Below are 17,290 nucleotides of genomic sequence, written 5' to 3' on the forward strand. Positions count from 1 at the left end.
TGTGAGGTTCTAAACACCTTAACAATATATAATCTAACATCTAAACATCCTGAGATTTTAATTTGAATGTGGGTCCTATGTGTGAAATATTTTGAGAATGCATGGTGGTCAGACATGGAATCTGAATTAATGGGCTACTAAAAATAACCAGGGTTTTGAAAAACATTGCAGGTTAATACTTTCCAATTAAGACACACACAAATGGTTTTATTCCATCAATTTAGAAACACAGTCAGTATTTATACCTGTATTGATTCTAAAAAATATTAACACTAGATTTATGCAAAGGTGTCCATTTTCTTTGCAACTGTTTATTTTAGGTGAGTAGAGTCTAAGTCAAAGAATTAGGCAAAAACTGTCACCAGTTTTAAAATAAGAAATATAACATGAAAAGGTTCTCAACTTGACCAGGAGATGATCATTGTGCTATGGAACAGCCCGCTTTCAGAAAATCATTTTTTAAAATTTAAGAAATCATTATATAAAACATTCAAATTCCAGACAAAGGAGAGAGAAAGTATTCAGGTGTTTGAGTATGATTACTCACTATTATTCCTGATGTCCTGAGTTGTGCTAAAATGGAGAGAAACCTTAGCACTTTTGAGGCGTATCTGACCCCAACGTGTTACTGCCTGCAGCTCCACATTGTAGTTGCTGTTTGGTTGGAGCCCCTCCAGGACCACATAATTTTGGGCCTGTAATGGAATAAATACACAAAGCAGTTACAATATTGCAGAAACACAGGCCTTTATTAAAAGCAGGCTTGTTATCTTAGGCACACTACTATTTTGAAGTTAGAAAACTCATATATAAATTTCAGAGCAAAATTTCCTTTCTGTACAAGATTTCTTTAACTGGACTATGCTTTTCTGTGTAATTTTAAAATACTAACCTACTTGATGTTTGCATAATTTTGGCAGTTTCTTGGCAATTTCAAACCTATTGTTTAGGCAAAACCTAAGGGGTTTTCTTCTATATAACAAGGTTTCTCTTATGCCAAAATCATTTTAGCAAAATGATTAAGCATTTTATTCCCCAATTTCTGTGTTAGTAAAACAATTGGAAACTTTTTTCTAGAGACAGCTGGTCTGAAGAATAGCTGAAGTCCAATATTTAATACATTTTTCAATACATTCTATTTGTTTCAACTCTTGAAAAAAAATTTGAAAAACAAGCACCAACCAAAAATACCCTCTCATTGGAAAGAACACTTTTCCTGTGTAGAATGGAAAATAGAATAGAAAAAATACAATTTCCAATGTCATGGAAGTGTATAACATGGGGAAATAACAGATTAGGTTTATCATTCTCCAGTCAAAAACACATACATTAAGGCATGGAACATGATATTGCAAAGAAGAGTCCAGCCTTCTCAGTCTTACATTTTATTTTGCTAGATTTAATTACAAAAATATCCTTCTAGTCCATATGCCAGGTAGAAGATATTACTCCATATTTTCATTAGAATTCCTTGTGCCTTTTAAGTTTGACAGTCCATATAGAGTAAAAAAAGATAACCATGTACCAAGGTAACCATCTCATATTTAACACCTGGAATTTTAAAAAGGGGATTGCCAGAAAGTATTTAGTATTAATTATCTTTACTTGTTTAGTGCTGAAATATTGACTATAAATCTTGATTAACAGTGTCAATATTGCAGTCAAACTAATTCAATGTCTACCTGGAATTAATTCATACAGAAATCAGTATGAAATTATTTGGATCTGGCTACACCTAAAGGTAAAAACTGGACAAAAATAATCTTCACTAATCTTTAACAATTAGAACTTTTCCACCTTTTCTGTTTTGGTTTTTTAAATGTCCATGCATTTGCCATTCTTTAGCTCAAGAGCTGCTACAATACTCAAATGACCATTGATTTGCAATGGCATCTGGAGTGTCCTGAATGTCACTGGCATTGCTGGGCAATTTCATGACATGCTGCAGATGAAAAAGTACAAGTCAGGAGCACTATGGTAGATATTGAAAGAGCCCATCTTGTCTATAAAACACACCTTGTATTTTCCTATATTCAAGGTCAGAACTTGGTCTCAAGTTACTGTAATGTCCTAAGGGACCTGCTGTAATATTATTCGTAAGTAGGAAGTACCCTATGGAAAGGTGTTAAAGACCCAGCTCAATTTTAAAATACTCTGAGTTTTCTGATGTATGGAGCAGCTTGGAGAAAGAAAGCTCCCTGTTACCTTTAGGCTGAAGTCCTTTCCATTATCCAATGTCAGGCTTCTTGTGGAACACAAACTTTCCTATGTAGCACAGTCTAACCTACTCCTATCCTGACACGATTATTTTTTAAAGGGCAATAAAGACCTTCCTTTCTGAGCAAATTGACTTGCATGATTTCATCACACAGCATTCACTGCCTTTATTTCTGTCAGGGTTTGGTGACTGAGGGACAGAAGGGGAATTGTGACCCTCTGACTGTCATTCATCACAGTGCAATGGGCAGCTGGAGACAAAACACAGTGTTAACATAGACATGGGACCAAATTCTTACTAGCAAAAGCACTGAGAATCAATTTAACTAATCAATTTAACTGCTGTTATGTCCATCTAATTATTTCTATTAATTGCTTTAAAATAATATGCAATATGCTTAAGGATATCATAACAAAAAGTCTTCCAGTAAAGCAAATATTTAATACATTACTCAAGAAATTCATAGGAACTTGCTGCTAAGGAAATATTGCCAGATCTTTGGTGCAGCAGTTTATTTAAAGAGTTTTGAGTATGTTTGTCCCTCAGAACCATACTGACTATTTAACAATTACTCTGTGACTGTCACAAGTTTTACTTGCATAATGAAAGAACAATGTGACAGACAATGTCAGGCTTTTAACATAAAATAAATACCTAAGGAAGCACTAATTGAATAAATCTATATTTAGAGGACTAACAGCATTTAACTTTTCATTCATCTTTCCTGAAAAATCTTACCATATTCACCTGTATTCTAAGGCAGAAATTTACTTCTCTCCAAGTTCAGGTAAGAAAAGAATTGAGAGGTCAAAATTGTCTACGGGCTTCATGATATTAAAAATTAAGACCTCTACTTTACCAGTGGGTGAAATCATTGGAACTTATCACACATTTTATACTTACACTCTGTTTTGTGTCAAAAATAAGCCATATTTCTGTCCCAGTTACTGATTTCTTTCTTACCCCATCAGTAATCTTCCTTCTCTTTTTTTTTGCTGGAATTACGTATTTGCTGTATGTCCAGCTCCAGAAGACTTTGTAGTGGTGCACTGGGATATCAGGCTCTTCTGGAAGATCCCAAGTAATCATTGCATTTACACTTCCATCATTGTTTGCACTGATATTGGCAATCCTTATATTAGATGGAGCTGGTGGAGCAGATGGATCTAGAATTTAGAAAAAAAATGAAAATATTCTAAGGGAAAAATTATCTTCAGTAAGGTAAAGATTATCTTCACCTCATGTGTTTACGAGACATTCACAAGCTGGATTAGACACTCTAAATACATTGAGGAAAATTCAGGCAAAGGTATCCTGTAACTGATATGGCTTCTTGTAAATTCTAGAAATTCAAACGCTACTAAAATCAAAATTATGGGTTAGCATCTAGTTTGTCATTATTCTGTGTTGTTGATAGTTCACAGACATAATGAAGCTTTATCAGAATGTACCAGACTACCAGTTTTCCTTCTGTCACTCACTACTTTAAACACAAAGTGAGAGTAAAACACTCCAGTACTACAAGTGGCCTTGTAGAGTAACCACAGAACTGTATGGATGAAACACTGAATATTTTTTCGTTGCCAGATAATTCTCAGATGATGAAATTATGTTTTGACACATCGAATCTTTCTTCAAAATTCTAATATTGATATCTACCACCATGGGACATAAACACATCCTTACAATAAATGAAATTAAAGCATAATGATATATTACACCTTGGTAGAAATCTATAGGGTTTTTTCCTAGATTGTCAAAAAGCAATTAGCTAGCCCTTTGATTTATTTCACTATTGTGGTTCAATTCCTGGTCAATATAAACTGAGATAGTATACCTTCAGTTGTCTTTGTGTTGACTCTAGAGTCAAGGACAAACAACAGTCAGAGTTTGAATAAGATTCAATATTGAATTTTTTCCAATATTGATTTTAAGGTCCTCCTTGTGGATTCACTATATAATATCCTGACCCCAAGTAATGTGAGTCAAAGATTTTGCAAAAAAGCTTCTGAAAGCTGTTTACCACCTCCTACTTTTTAATCCCACTTTTTAATTTCTATCCTTTTTTTAAATGTCTGCAGCAGCCAAAAATTGTTGACAAAATACAAGGAAATTGCAAAAACAAAATTTCTATAGAAATGAGACTCAAAAAAATCCAAATTAAAACTATTTCAGAAAAGAAAATTAATAATAATTAAGATATGTTATGAACTTGCAGCCATATGAGCCATCACTTATTTGCCAGAAATAAAACTGGAGGTGTGAGGAGGGGACATCAGAAATTCATTTAATGTATGGCTCACCTCCATTATTTTATAATGGTAAATGAGCTGTTAAATAAACATTCCAGGCATACTTAATTCTTCAGATAATCCCTATGACAAATTTTCTCACTGAAAAATTCCATCAATTAGTTTATTAAAAAAGACACATTCAGAATTAATAAGACAGCATTTCCCTCTTAAAGATCAGCAGATGCTGATCAGATGCTGAAATAACAATGGATACTCCTATTTCCTCACACATTCCATTTTAGTTAAATAGTAATGGATGCCCCTGTTTCCTCACACACATAATTCAATCTAACTTTTGGCCATAAAGGTTACAAAGCATACTTAAGAATTCTGGAAATTTAAAGTAATTTCAAAATAGTAAGAATGCCTCAGTTCTTACTTGTTTTTTTTTTAATTCACTAGCGAGTCAGTTGTTTTTATTTTTTCTGGCTATGAAGAAGCACTGCTGTTATGCTTTTTTCCTTACTTTTGAAGTTGCCAACCACTCCATCCTAAAGTATGCTAAACTATTTATTCCAGAATTAAAGAGTAATTTAGCCAAGTGGTTTTTACTATTCTCTCATACAATTTTTCATTTACTTCTATTATTTAAAAGGGAGATATAAAATGTAATTTATGTAAACTAAATATGAACAGAATCATGATTCACACATCTAAGACATTTATTAAGCATTCATCTTCACTGATTTAGAATATTAGGGGTTTTTTTATGTTATATGACATTTTATTAGAGATATGAAACATTTATAACCTGAAGTGCAACATGATCATATTACTGTAGGTAAATTATTCAGATTATCTCCCAGAAGTGGTATGCATCATGTATTATGTATACAAAACATATGGGATAAAATTAAAGTGTTTCAGAGAATATATCTTCCCAAATGGTCAGATATAAGCAAAAATGATTCAACCTATAAAACATGTGTGTCTTCATTCTGCATCTACAAGAGATAGAGAATCATTAAAAAAAAAAAAAAAAAAGATACAAAATTTAAATGAAATAGTTTTTTTGGACAAAGTGTATTACACAATTAAAAACATTTTGAAGTTCTCTTCAACAATCTTTTGCAGGCCTAAAAGCAAATCACCAATTTTAGATTCTTTTTTTTTTTCAAATGTTTGGACACTCATTCCACCAAAAGAAAGTAGTAAGAAAGAACTATTTGTGTACTGAAACCAATAGATCATTTCTTCTAAAATCTACATCACCAGCATATCACCCTGTACATTTTATAATTGCACAGTTTATTGAAAACATTACTTTATCAGTAGCATTTCTTCTGTGCTCACTAGACACAGTCCAGGCAGTAGACAAAACACTGATCCACATTTGAAAGAAAATCTACTAGTGTTTCTACTTTTCTGCGTGAGAATAAAATACTGAGTTAAAAATCATTGGGTAATTACGGTTAAGGACAGAAAGAATGTTCTCTTAGAAGGAATATACATGTGAAATAATATAGCAATAGCAGATATTTTCCTGAGTGCCCTCTTTCTTCAAAGACTTTTGCAAACCTTTCAAATGTCATCCACAAAAACACCTTTGAACAAGAACAGTGGTGGTGGTAGAAGACAGAAAGGAGGAGATCTGCAGCTAACAGACACGAAAAGGTGAGACATTGAAAGTAACACATTTTCTATAAGAGCTTTATTAAAACTAGTAGATTAAGAAAATAATAAGCCAGAAAGATATAAAATATCAAAGATGAAAAAAAAACTTATTAAAATATTGCATTTAATCAACTGGAAAAAAAAATCCTGTCTGTTTGTGCAGATGCATCAGTAAAATATTTTGAGGATTTGGGGTGTATTACCTGAAATATTAAGACACTCAGTGAGGATTTTATATCAGATTAGGATCCATTCCATATTAAGTATTTCAATACCAATATATAATTTATTCATTTATTTTGATATATTTCTGTGACACTCATCACTATTACAAGTGACAGAATGATCATTTTGTAAGTTAAGAATTCAAGAATATTAATAGTTTCTTCATTTGAAAGTATTTTGTTTCACCAGCAAAGCAGACAAGGGAGAAGGAATAGCAGGGTAGATAATGTGATCTCTGTTAACAGGAAGAAAAACCAAACAACCCAAACTCCAAAGAAAGCACTCAAAAAAACCCCTACACCCCCTAGGTCTCCCAAAAGAGTAGGAACCCAAAAAACCAAAAAAAATCTGTGACATGTTTACAAGCATGCTCTTCTACAATGCATGCCAGCCAGTTACCACCTAACAGATCAGTTGTTTTTTTCTGCAATACTGAATGGAAAAGTCATTTTCTCCGAGGTGGTCTTATGCTTATGTCCATGCAGATATTAAAAGCACTATACAACCCATGCTAAAATACTTCAAGGTGTAATAATTGGTACTGAATCATAAAGCTGACCACATAAGGTGTTTGTCAACCTAACTATAAAGCTAAAGTGACATTCTGCTGGCTATAAATCTAATACCATTCTACTGTTAGTCTTCATATACCTGTGATCCCTTTGACTGACTACCACATGTATAATTCAGAATCACAGATGTAAAATTACTGGAATGGAAACTGCTGCCAATTTTTTGAATGCAAAGTACTGAAACTTTATATACATGAATTTATCTGAGTGTTAAATCAAATACTTTGGTTTGCAAAAAAGAGCGATGCTAGTTGCAGTTTTCCCTTTGCAGATGCAAATAAAATACAAGTCATTCTATATATCCTAGAATTTGGCACAGACAGCTGTCCTCAACTCCAAAAAAATTCTGGTCTCAGCAGCCTGACAAGTAAATCGCTTCTCACTGCTAGAAATGATAGCTTCATTAGGTCAAGGCTGAAGCTGCTGTTCCAGCACATGGGGTAAATACTCCATTTGTCTGGATTGTGTTTGGCTTGAGCATACCCAAAGGACTTAAATTCCTGTCTTGCTGGCTACTCAGCCATCACAAGCAAAATTGTGTCTCCAGTTCCCAAAAGGGAGGATTTCTTGCTGCAAATAAAGAAAAAAAAAAGAAAACCCTCACATCATCACCATTTCAAAATGAGCACCTTCCCACACTCATATTTCTGAACATAGTAATAGTTTATATTTTCCAAAATTCTTTAAATCAATAGTATTTGGAAACACTTTTGCAAAACCTTAAAAAACAGTACGGGATAGCTGTACACATGAATCACATCATACACTGCTGCAGTGCATCCACTTTTTCTTTCAATGTGGCAAATGTAGTGAAAACACTCAATGATTTGGAATAGGTGTCAGAGAGGTGAATAATGGCATTGGAATCAGAATTCTCATTCTGAGTTGTAAAAGTGAGAGCAAGTGTGACAATAATTTAAACTCTTCTTTATGGAGCATTTTTCCTGACTTAAAATAGATCTCCCATTGCTATCTTTCAAACATGATACCTTCCAACTCTAAAAGTCTGCTGAAGCTGCTCTACAGACAAGTTTCCAACCATTAAACAGTTCCTCAGCATAAGCAGGAGTACTGGCTCTGCCCGATAGAAACGGCACACATAAACCAGCTGTGCAACAGCATAAAAAAATCATTGGTCTCAAAGGAGCAACAGAAAGAACTTTATTGCCATGAGTGGGTGTCTGTTCTGGTTTTTCTAACACTCAGTTATGTATGCATGAAATCACATCCAGCATGGTACTTATGCGCTGTGAAAACAATGTTGTCTGCTTCCTTTAGCTTGACAATCTATCCAGTGTATGCTGGCAACTGCCTTCACGGTGAGGATAAAAACTTTTAGCAGAGGTGGAAGGGTCAGATGGTTTGGGCTCATTGTGTTGATCTTTTTGTCTCTAGTACCTATCTAGAGACCAGTGAGATAATATATGACATAGAAATGCCTAACACTGACTCCTAGAGTTAACTTTAAGTCTCTGTTACTGAGAGTCATTCTCATCACAAATTATAAAAAGCTAGGAAAAAAATAGCCTAAGAACTCGGAACCAAATGCAACAAATTAAAAATTGTATTACTGGTGCCAAGCAGTTTCTGACCAGTTAGGTTAAGCTATTCAGTGCCTGCTTACTGGAAGAAAAGCACAGGTAGTTTCCATCCAAGGAGACTAATTTATGGATTGTAGGAACAGTTCTCTCCAGCTTCCAGAAGAAAGCAAACAGCTTGGAGAGAGCCAGTCTAAACATGAATAGAAGGATATTTGTATCTCTCTGGATCAAAAATGTTCTGTCAGATATTCAGTTACCTTTATTTATTGCTGCTATTGCAAATTGTTGCCACTCAATTGAAGATACAAGGAAAGCACACAAAATTTAAAAACCCTGAAATAAGAAGTGGAAACCACTGCCAAAATAGCAGAAAATTTTGAACAATTTTAGCTGACTGTATCAATATAAAAGTCCAAGTGCACAATCCCACTTATATGAAAGAATCCACTTTCTAGGTGCAGTATTCACTTAATTTTTCAACCACTCTGCCACAGACAGATACAGTCCAACCCGTGTTTCTTACAATTTTGGAATCACATTTTGGCAAAACAAAGCATCACTTTATTCCCTGTGAGGGGTCATGTCAGACAAGTGCATGAAAATCCTTTGTTTCCTTTATAAAAAAATTATAAAAAAACAGCTTTAAAAAATGAGCTCTGCCTAAGCTCTGAGTATTTAAAACATTCTCAGCTGCGTCACTTTATTTGCTATTTACAAATTAATGCCAACAAATAATGTTCACCCTAGATGAAAAATGAGGCAGTGTAGATCAGCTAATAAACCTTCACCTCAAATGCTTATGGTATAAGAGCATCCAAGCTACAGTGGATCAGACCTCAAAACACAACTAGATGAAGAATGGCAAGTTGAAATGCTTGATGAAATCCTCTTATTTTCCTGGTTTCAACTTTTTCATGACTGAGAAATTAAATTACTTTGGAAAATGAGGAGCTTTATTTAGTGATAAAGAAGTTAATGGAAACTACCTCAGAAGACTTAACATCATTTGGAATAAAACAAAACCTTATTTTGCTGTGTCTACTTAGAGAGCATGATTTTTTCATTTTCAAAGACAAAAAACAGTATAAAGCAGTAATGTGGTAACCAGACAAAAATTCTCTCTCTGAGAAATTACAGCACATTTTTGAATATTCCTCTTAACATCTTAAAATATTTAGTGACAGAGACTTTGTGGTGCCATATTTCTTCCTTGATTCAGATTAAATATCATATTTGTCCTCCTTTAAAGGAAAAAACAAACCCAAATTATTTTCTGTTCATTATTACTTACGAGCAATTGGTAAAAGTTCAGCATCTTGCGTGAGAAACTGTCTTAGGAATTACTGTCATGTTTCCTGATCAAAGGGTTTATTTTTGAAGAAACCTTCTGCGAAGTCTGACCAAGATAATAATCTTCTCTTGGTCTTGGCACAACAGGGTGAAGTGAAACACTGATGTGAATTTCTGTCCACGCTTCACACAAACATAGCACAGACAGGCTGCAAAGTTACAAAGGTGATGTGCCAAAATCCACTTTTCTTTTCCAGACTGGAGGTTAAATGTGCCTGTAGGAGCTCAGCAGGGGCCAGTAGATGCTGGGACTCAAAAAACTAGGGACATCTGAGCAGCAGTTTCTTGCCTCTCTACCAGGCAGGGGCTGTCATTTCCCACTGAGCTCCAAAGTAGTAATTAAATGCTAGTGACCCTATAACTGTTACCCTCTGCCTGCCTACGTGGGGACATGGCAGCTCAAGATACCAGTGGAAGAATCCCAGCATCATTTCCAGCAGTCAGCACCTAGCAGCATCTACATGTGAGTCACCTAGAGTATCTACACATTTCATCTGGCAAACTCGACATCTTTATAGCAACCACTGACAGTTCCACAGCCCCTGGAATGGCCAAATGAGCTGCCAGCATAGCCTGGTGTGGGCTGTGAAGCTGATAGCTAACTGAACTCCCTGCTGCTTGTCTGTCAATTCACAATCCTCCGCCAAGAGCTGGAGTTCAAATTTGAAAACAGTTATTTTTAGTGTTACAGAAGCCTCTTGAAGAATGCTGACTACTTACTTGCTGCCAACATCAAAATTTTTGTTTATTAGGTAAGAGTATGCAGAGGTGCTACTAACTCCCACTGCCCTTTTCACAAAGTCCTAAAAGTGCTCTCCACCCCCACTAGACAGCCATGAGTAACACTAAGGAGAGCAAGTGCTTCAGGGGTAGCTACAGAGACCACAAGAGGACTCTGGTATTTATGTAATGATTTCAAAACCACAGGTTCCTGAAACACAAATTACTGACAGCTGGGAGACTGTTCTGAAGAAATACCCCTATGTGCTTATCCTGCTCTTACACTGTTATCCAGAAACCCACCTTTGGCTGAAGTCAGATTCCGGACTAGAAAGCTTCTGACTTAGCATGGACATTCTTATATTTATTACCAACGATGGTATTTTGAGCACGGCTAGCACACCCTGTAGGGGGCCAATTTTTTTGAAAGTGGTGCAAATCCTGCCTGAAAATGTCACGTTCCAGCCAAAACCTCAGTGCTACCATCATATACTTTATTGCAGTAATAGTGGTTTCAAGTAGAATAGGTGGAAAATACTTACAAACTCAGTAAAATAACTGTCGATGATATCAATTTAAAAGAAATTTGGTGCCAGATTCAGCAACAAACTGTTGTATCTGCTGAAGTGCTGTTCAAGAAGTAAAGAGAAAGGTACTGCTGCTGAAGAGTTCTTACAGTAAACTCAACACAGCTCAAAGGAACTGTATTATTTTATGTTTCTGAAATGGTATGCTACATAAGTATCACAAGTTCTTAAAATAATACTTCTTCTATACCTTAAGAGGTTTGTGGTCACAGAAGTAACGGGACAGCTATGCCAAGCTTCCTACAACAAATAGGGATAGAGCACCAAAAAAATTCTTAAGGCTAACATATAGTTATTTAGTAAGTGATTAAACCTTCCATACCAGCAAAACTATTCACGTGCCTCTATAAATGCACCTCCAAAAAGATTATTTTCTAGGACTGACTACAGCCAAACAGCAAACTAAAAGCCAGCACAGGAAACCAAAGATGACAACTGCTTGTACTGCAAGATAATTCTGTCTGCAAAGTATGCAAAGTTACATCAATGTAAAGATTCCATCACTACTAAAAATAAAAAGTCTTTCTATTAGAAACTGCTTCTATTAGTAGAGTGAAGAGTGCTGGATCTCATTCTTTGGCACTAAGGCTGACTAGCATGGTCTGGATATGCCCACAATATTGACTGCCTTTAAGAGAGGGTGACCACTTCCAGATCATGGCCAATGGGAATAGTTTCTGGCCTGCGCTAATCCCTATACTATGCTAAGAGTCATCTGGGAAAATTCTTCCTTATGTTGGTCAAAAGAACAAAAGGCAGAAGCCAGGAACTTTACAGGATGGAAGAACCATTTCTCTCTCCTCCATTCCCCATGTACCATTTACTGGTACAGAAATAATTTTCAAAGTTATTTTATTACCCAAACAGTTGCAAAACCAGAAGTATCAACAAAAATTCCTACAATACTTTTTGGATCATCCGGTATGCATTTCTAAGGAACAGAAACATTCTGCTTTGCATTTATGCTCTTTTATTCTTAAGCACTTACAATTAGTGCTAGCAAGGGGAAAGTTATATTAAGAGGTCCAATGTTCCATCAAAACAATGCTGCTACAATTACTTAGATACAGGCAACAAAATATTCTAATACTCTACTAAACATATGATAATAAAATATTTCTCATAACTAAAAAGAAAGTAAAGACAAACCTCTTGGATTAACACATTGAAAACCAAGTTACTCCATATTTCATGGTCAGGGTCATGTAGTTTGATCCAATAATGTAGAAAATGTTTCAAAATAATTTTATTCACAGAGACCCTTACTGATAAAAGAATAACAGTTCAACTTTTAATTTGTTTGCTGATTTCAAACAAATTTTACACCATTTGTAAAGTCAGCAGCAAAACTACTCAAAAAGCTGTGGATAAGGTGAGAGATAGGGAAAAAGCAGCTTGAGTCTTTCTCAAGCTACTCAAAGGAAAACAGAAGAGAAAGAATTAATAACAGAGATTAGCACCTGCTGTTGGCACAGGAGGGTGAGTGAGAGATGTGAGTTTGGTAAAACCATGTTTGCAAGGGGTGTTACCTTCCTTGGACCAATGAACTTGATTCTATTCTGGTTCTGTGATCTAGTCTATAAAAGTGTGATTGCTTCTTTAACAAATTGCCTTTCTTCTGCCTCTCAAGGAACTCAGTGTTGCAATATTCTTTCGCCTCTCCTAGCACTATAGCAACAAAAACCCACCTGTTAAAAACCTGCTGCCACGAGAGAAGGCAGATCAGGTTGTGCTCCAGGTGTGAGTGAGAGGAAGGTGAGTAGCAGACAAGATGAGGGCAGACTCACCTCTGGAGGAACGGAAGTGCTTGCTGGGTGCTGTGAAGCCCCTGGTCCCGTGCACGTTGACAGCAGCCACGCGGAACTGGTACCACCGGCTCGCGCGGATGTCCGGCAGCCGAACGCGCTCGTCCGTGGTCTGGTGGGGAAAATGTCACACTTACACTGGCTATTCTGACATGGTTATCTATCATCTGTGCTGCACCAGCCAGTCTGGCTGAGTACACACCAGCACCACAGGCTTTATGCAACCACCTCACCTGACCCCAGCCATCATTCTGCACTGCAGAGCATTTACAGCTGTGAACAAAATGATAGAAGCATCCAATTTTATAGTGCATTGCAGGTCTCTTCTGGAAAAGGTAGCCTTTAGAAAACAGGTGAAGTGTCGTTAAAGTCACAAAATTAGTTTTGCAGTTATCACAACCTTCCCCAGTGTTTAGGGTCTCACTGTTCAAGTGTTGGTGTTTCAGGGAACACACTGCCCCAGGTGATAGCACTGATTTCTTCAATTCTCAGAGAATTGGGGGCTCAAAATAGCTTAATGAAATCCAGTGCTGTGAGACTTTTTCCAGTTCATAGGAAACCCAAAACTCTCAGATAATTAATGTAAGCCTTCTTCACATCTTTGGCACTTATGTCAAAAAGACAGCCTTAACTCTTCCCTGAAGACTTTTCTCAGGTCATAGGAGCTGACCTCTTCTCCAACAACACCTACTGAGCTTGCCAGTGTCATGAGTTCAATTTCCAAATCCTGAGGGGAGAAATATGGCATAAGCATAGATACATTCTGAACCCTTTCAGTAGGAAGTGCTTTACACATTCTTATTCTGAGCTCTCTTTTCTTCCATTTTTTACCCCATTAAACTTTTGAAGAGCTATCTTTTCCATTCTTTCCTTTTTTCCGCTAAGGTACAAACACCAGAACTGAACACAGCCTCCTGGTAACCACTGAATCACTTCCAACTACAGATGTAGCATTTTGGTAGAACTCATCAAAAACACATGCACTTGGAAATTTTAGTTTTACAATTACCTCTCAATTATCCAGTTTACTTTAGTATGTCATGTTTACTACATTTTGATTTAATTCTTTAATCAAAGTAACACTCAAACATGAGACAGATGTCATGTACATGTCTAAATATATTACAATCATTACTGATTACCATTACTGACCAAACATGCAAGCCCATTAAAAATGTAGTTACATCAATTTATTTTTACAAGCTCTGTTTTATACAACTTCAGGAAGCCACCTTCCCTGTATAGGATTCAATATTGCTTGTAATGATACTAAGTAGCTCCCAAAAAAAGGCACAACATAATTTCTGCTTTTTGCTCCCTTTCAAACCCAAGAAACCAGCAGCTGCTGACTTGACTCAGATAACCAGAAATGGAGGAATTTGCTTCAGCTCTTCTGCAATGGCCTCTTCAGAACCCTGACAAATATAATAAGCAGGTGTTATCCTGCACTTAGTTTCTTCATTTGGTGACAAACAAAATTTAGGGAAACAGATATCTCATTTGTGTGTGCATGAAAGGAAAAGAGACCCTTTCTAAACCATATTATTGACTACTCTCAGACTGCTAAGTGTTGTAGCCTGAGCCCTCTCCATTCAGACCACTGTCTTTGTCTTCTCAGCTTAGGCAGGGGTAACAGTCTTGACCTTGTCTGCCTCATTTCCTTCCCTTTTTTAACTTTCTTGTTACCTGTAGAGTAAATTATCCAAGGTTTATCTCAGAGAAGAAAGAGACTACCCGAATCAACTTTTGTGATTGTTTTTATTTTATGTGGCACTCAAATGCCCTTTTTTTCCAGCAGCCAGGTCCCCTTCTACTGCAACTGGAAACAGGTTCAGGACCAATATTTAATCATAAATAACAGTTACAGTCTTGTGGGCTTTTAAAAACATGTTTGCTGAACCTTGTTACAAGGCAAGCATAATCAGAATAGACTTGATCCCGAATTCCTCAAAGGGATCTTGTTTGTCACCGGCATCAGCTCAGCTATTCTGCTGATTAAAAGAAAGTATTTCAGTTGTGTCAGTTTCCCATGGCAACAGCAAAAAATGTAAAATCAAACAAACTGTCAATCCATAATGCCAAAATTATTTTAATTTATGAATATGCCTTGGGCCTATTACTTTCATCATTCATTTTGCTGGCCAAGTTCCTGCTCAGTTCAATGGCACGCAGGAGGTCTACCTCCAACTACCATAATATAAACTACTTCAGCACCTCTAAGTATCCTGTACATAGATTTAATACATTTCTAGAAAGAACTAAGTATTACTGAGATATCTTATACTGCCTTAATGCCATATCTATTTTTTTTTGTTTAATTGCTTTAATTTAGTTAGTCCTTACTACTTAAGTATGTTTGGAGCTGTGATCACAATATTCAGAGTCCTTTCAGTGTCTTTCACATTAATTTAAACTCACTAAAAGCTATGCTGAGTGGTACTAAATAACTAATGATTAAATTTCATTGCATACCTAAAATTGTCAGAATATGAAAGACAAAACCAAGAATTGTATAGAATTTTTAAGAATCAAAAATGAAAGACAAAAACAAAAGATCACCACTCAAATCATTACAAAATCATAATTACTGTTTATTTGGCTATGCATCACCTTTTTACTTATAAGACTAACATTTGGAATCTAGTTTCAGACCCTAATAGGTGTTTTATTTGGAATAAAATAATGAATTAGTCCTCAGATAAAATAACTGGCCAACATGTATCATGCAAAGTTCAGTGATGACAAGGGAAAATCCCTATTAATCACACTAGGATACAACTTCATATAAGAGCAGCATGCAATTTTAATGACATAAGCTGGACAATACACATAATACCTTGACATTCCTTCTTGAGAGTTCATTTTAGGTCCAAGGGACAACAGGACACTTCCAATGGCCAGAAAGCAGAAAGAGGTTGGGCTTTTGCGTGAGAATTTGGCTGAGACTTGCCCAGAGCTGCTCCATTTAGGAAGCACTGACAATTCTACTCCTCTTCCAGCAGCTCTTAACTGTTTAAATCCTGAGCCCTTCCTGTAAGTAGTCCCCCTCATCCTCTCCTTCAAAAGGGGATTATCTGTTACTGTCTTCAAAATGCCTAAAGAAATCTCCCTCTGCTGCTCCTACAACTGACTGATGACCAAGAGCACCCCAGAGCATGGATGGCCTATCTTCAATTCCATCCTTTGTATGAGAGGTGAGGGAAGATATTGTCTAGCACCTTGGATGTTGCAGGCTATTTAGAATTATAACATGTTGTATATTTACATGTAAAACTGTCCCTTGGAGAAAGAAAGGATGAAAATCAGAATTTCTTGCAAGGGAAAGGTGAGATTTACTATGACTGGGAGGGAGAAGAAAGAGAATATATCACCCAACAGCACAGCAGTTTGACCATTCAGGTGGGATTCTTGTGTCAACACTCCAAAAAGTGCATATATGCTATGTATATTTGTTAAAAATTGGTGCAAAATAGTCTTCACAGCAAAGACTTGTACAGAGGAATCTCCTCTGTCGAAGGATTAGAGCAATCAATGGACTGTTTCACTGTGCTCATTCCTGATTTTTCCCCACTATGAATCCTGGACTCCTCTCTGTAGCACAAAGGTTTAATAGAAATAGGAGAGTACAGCCTTACCCTGCTGTGTTCACAGCTCTACACCTTTGGACACAACACAGTGATAAAAGAATTTGCATTTCAGAGAGTGAAGAGATACCATCCAGGGTATCAGAAAAGCTGAGTTTATATTTCCTCTGATACAAAAGAAATTCTGAGTGTTGTATTCACTACTCTGTCAAAGGACAGCAGACCTGCCCTATTTCATGTGAATGCAATCCCTCTAAGACTGCTTACCAAAGCAAGCTCCTCCTGGGAGATGGAGGAAGAAACCTTTAGTGTGCAGGACTGATGGTTAGCTCCTGCAGGTATTTCTCACTCTTACAGGCTGAGAACTTTCTTGTCATCCTCAGAATCAGAACTTTGTTTCAGAAGCTTTATTTTTGTCTACAGAGTTTAGACGATTGCAAAGTGAAGCACTAAGGTCTGTCACAATCAAGCTATCAGTAAACACTGTCTTTTATTTGTTTTACTAATGGACTAGACTAATAAACGTACTTCATTACTGTCTGCCCATATGTGATACATGTGTGTGTGTGTGTGTGTGTACACAACATCCATTCACACAACACAGACATGTTCTGTCTGAAAACAACTGGCATATTTTAATTAACTTTATTATATTATAGTAATATGATTAAATACCTGAATTTCCAATGTAAACAGTAATACTACTATTTTTAGAGAGAACTAGTACCAAATGGAATGGGAAGTTTGTTCAAAAGACACACAGTATTTCTATAATGTAAT

General features: G+C 36.2%; 1 protein-coding gene across 1 annotated transcript in view; it reads right to left on the reverse strand.

Moving 5' to 3' along the window:
• ANOS1 (anosmin 1) overlaps positions 1-17,290 on the reverse strand; it is a 134,035-nt gene that overhangs the window by 34,004 nt on the left and 82,741 nt on the right. The window contains exons 6-8 of the mRNA XM_033052325.1: positions 12,909-13,038; positions 3,182-3,384; positions 548-695 (exon numbers count right to left, since the gene is read on the reverse strand). Coding sequence (XP_032908216.1) covers positions 548-695; positions 3,182-3,384; positions 12,909-13,038 — 481 coding nt within the window. The remainder of the gene's footprint in view (positions 1-547; positions 696-3,181; positions 3,385-12,908; positions 13,039-17,290) is intronic.

The sequence above is a fragment of the Catharus ustulatus genome, chromosome 2 (genome assembly GCF_009819885.2).
Source record: "Catharus ustulatus isolate bCatUst1 chromosome 2, bCatUst1.pri.v2, whole genome shotgun sequence".
NCBI classification, from domain to species: Eukaryota; Metazoa; Chordata; class Aves; order Passeriformes; family Turdidae; genus Catharus; species Catharus ustulatus.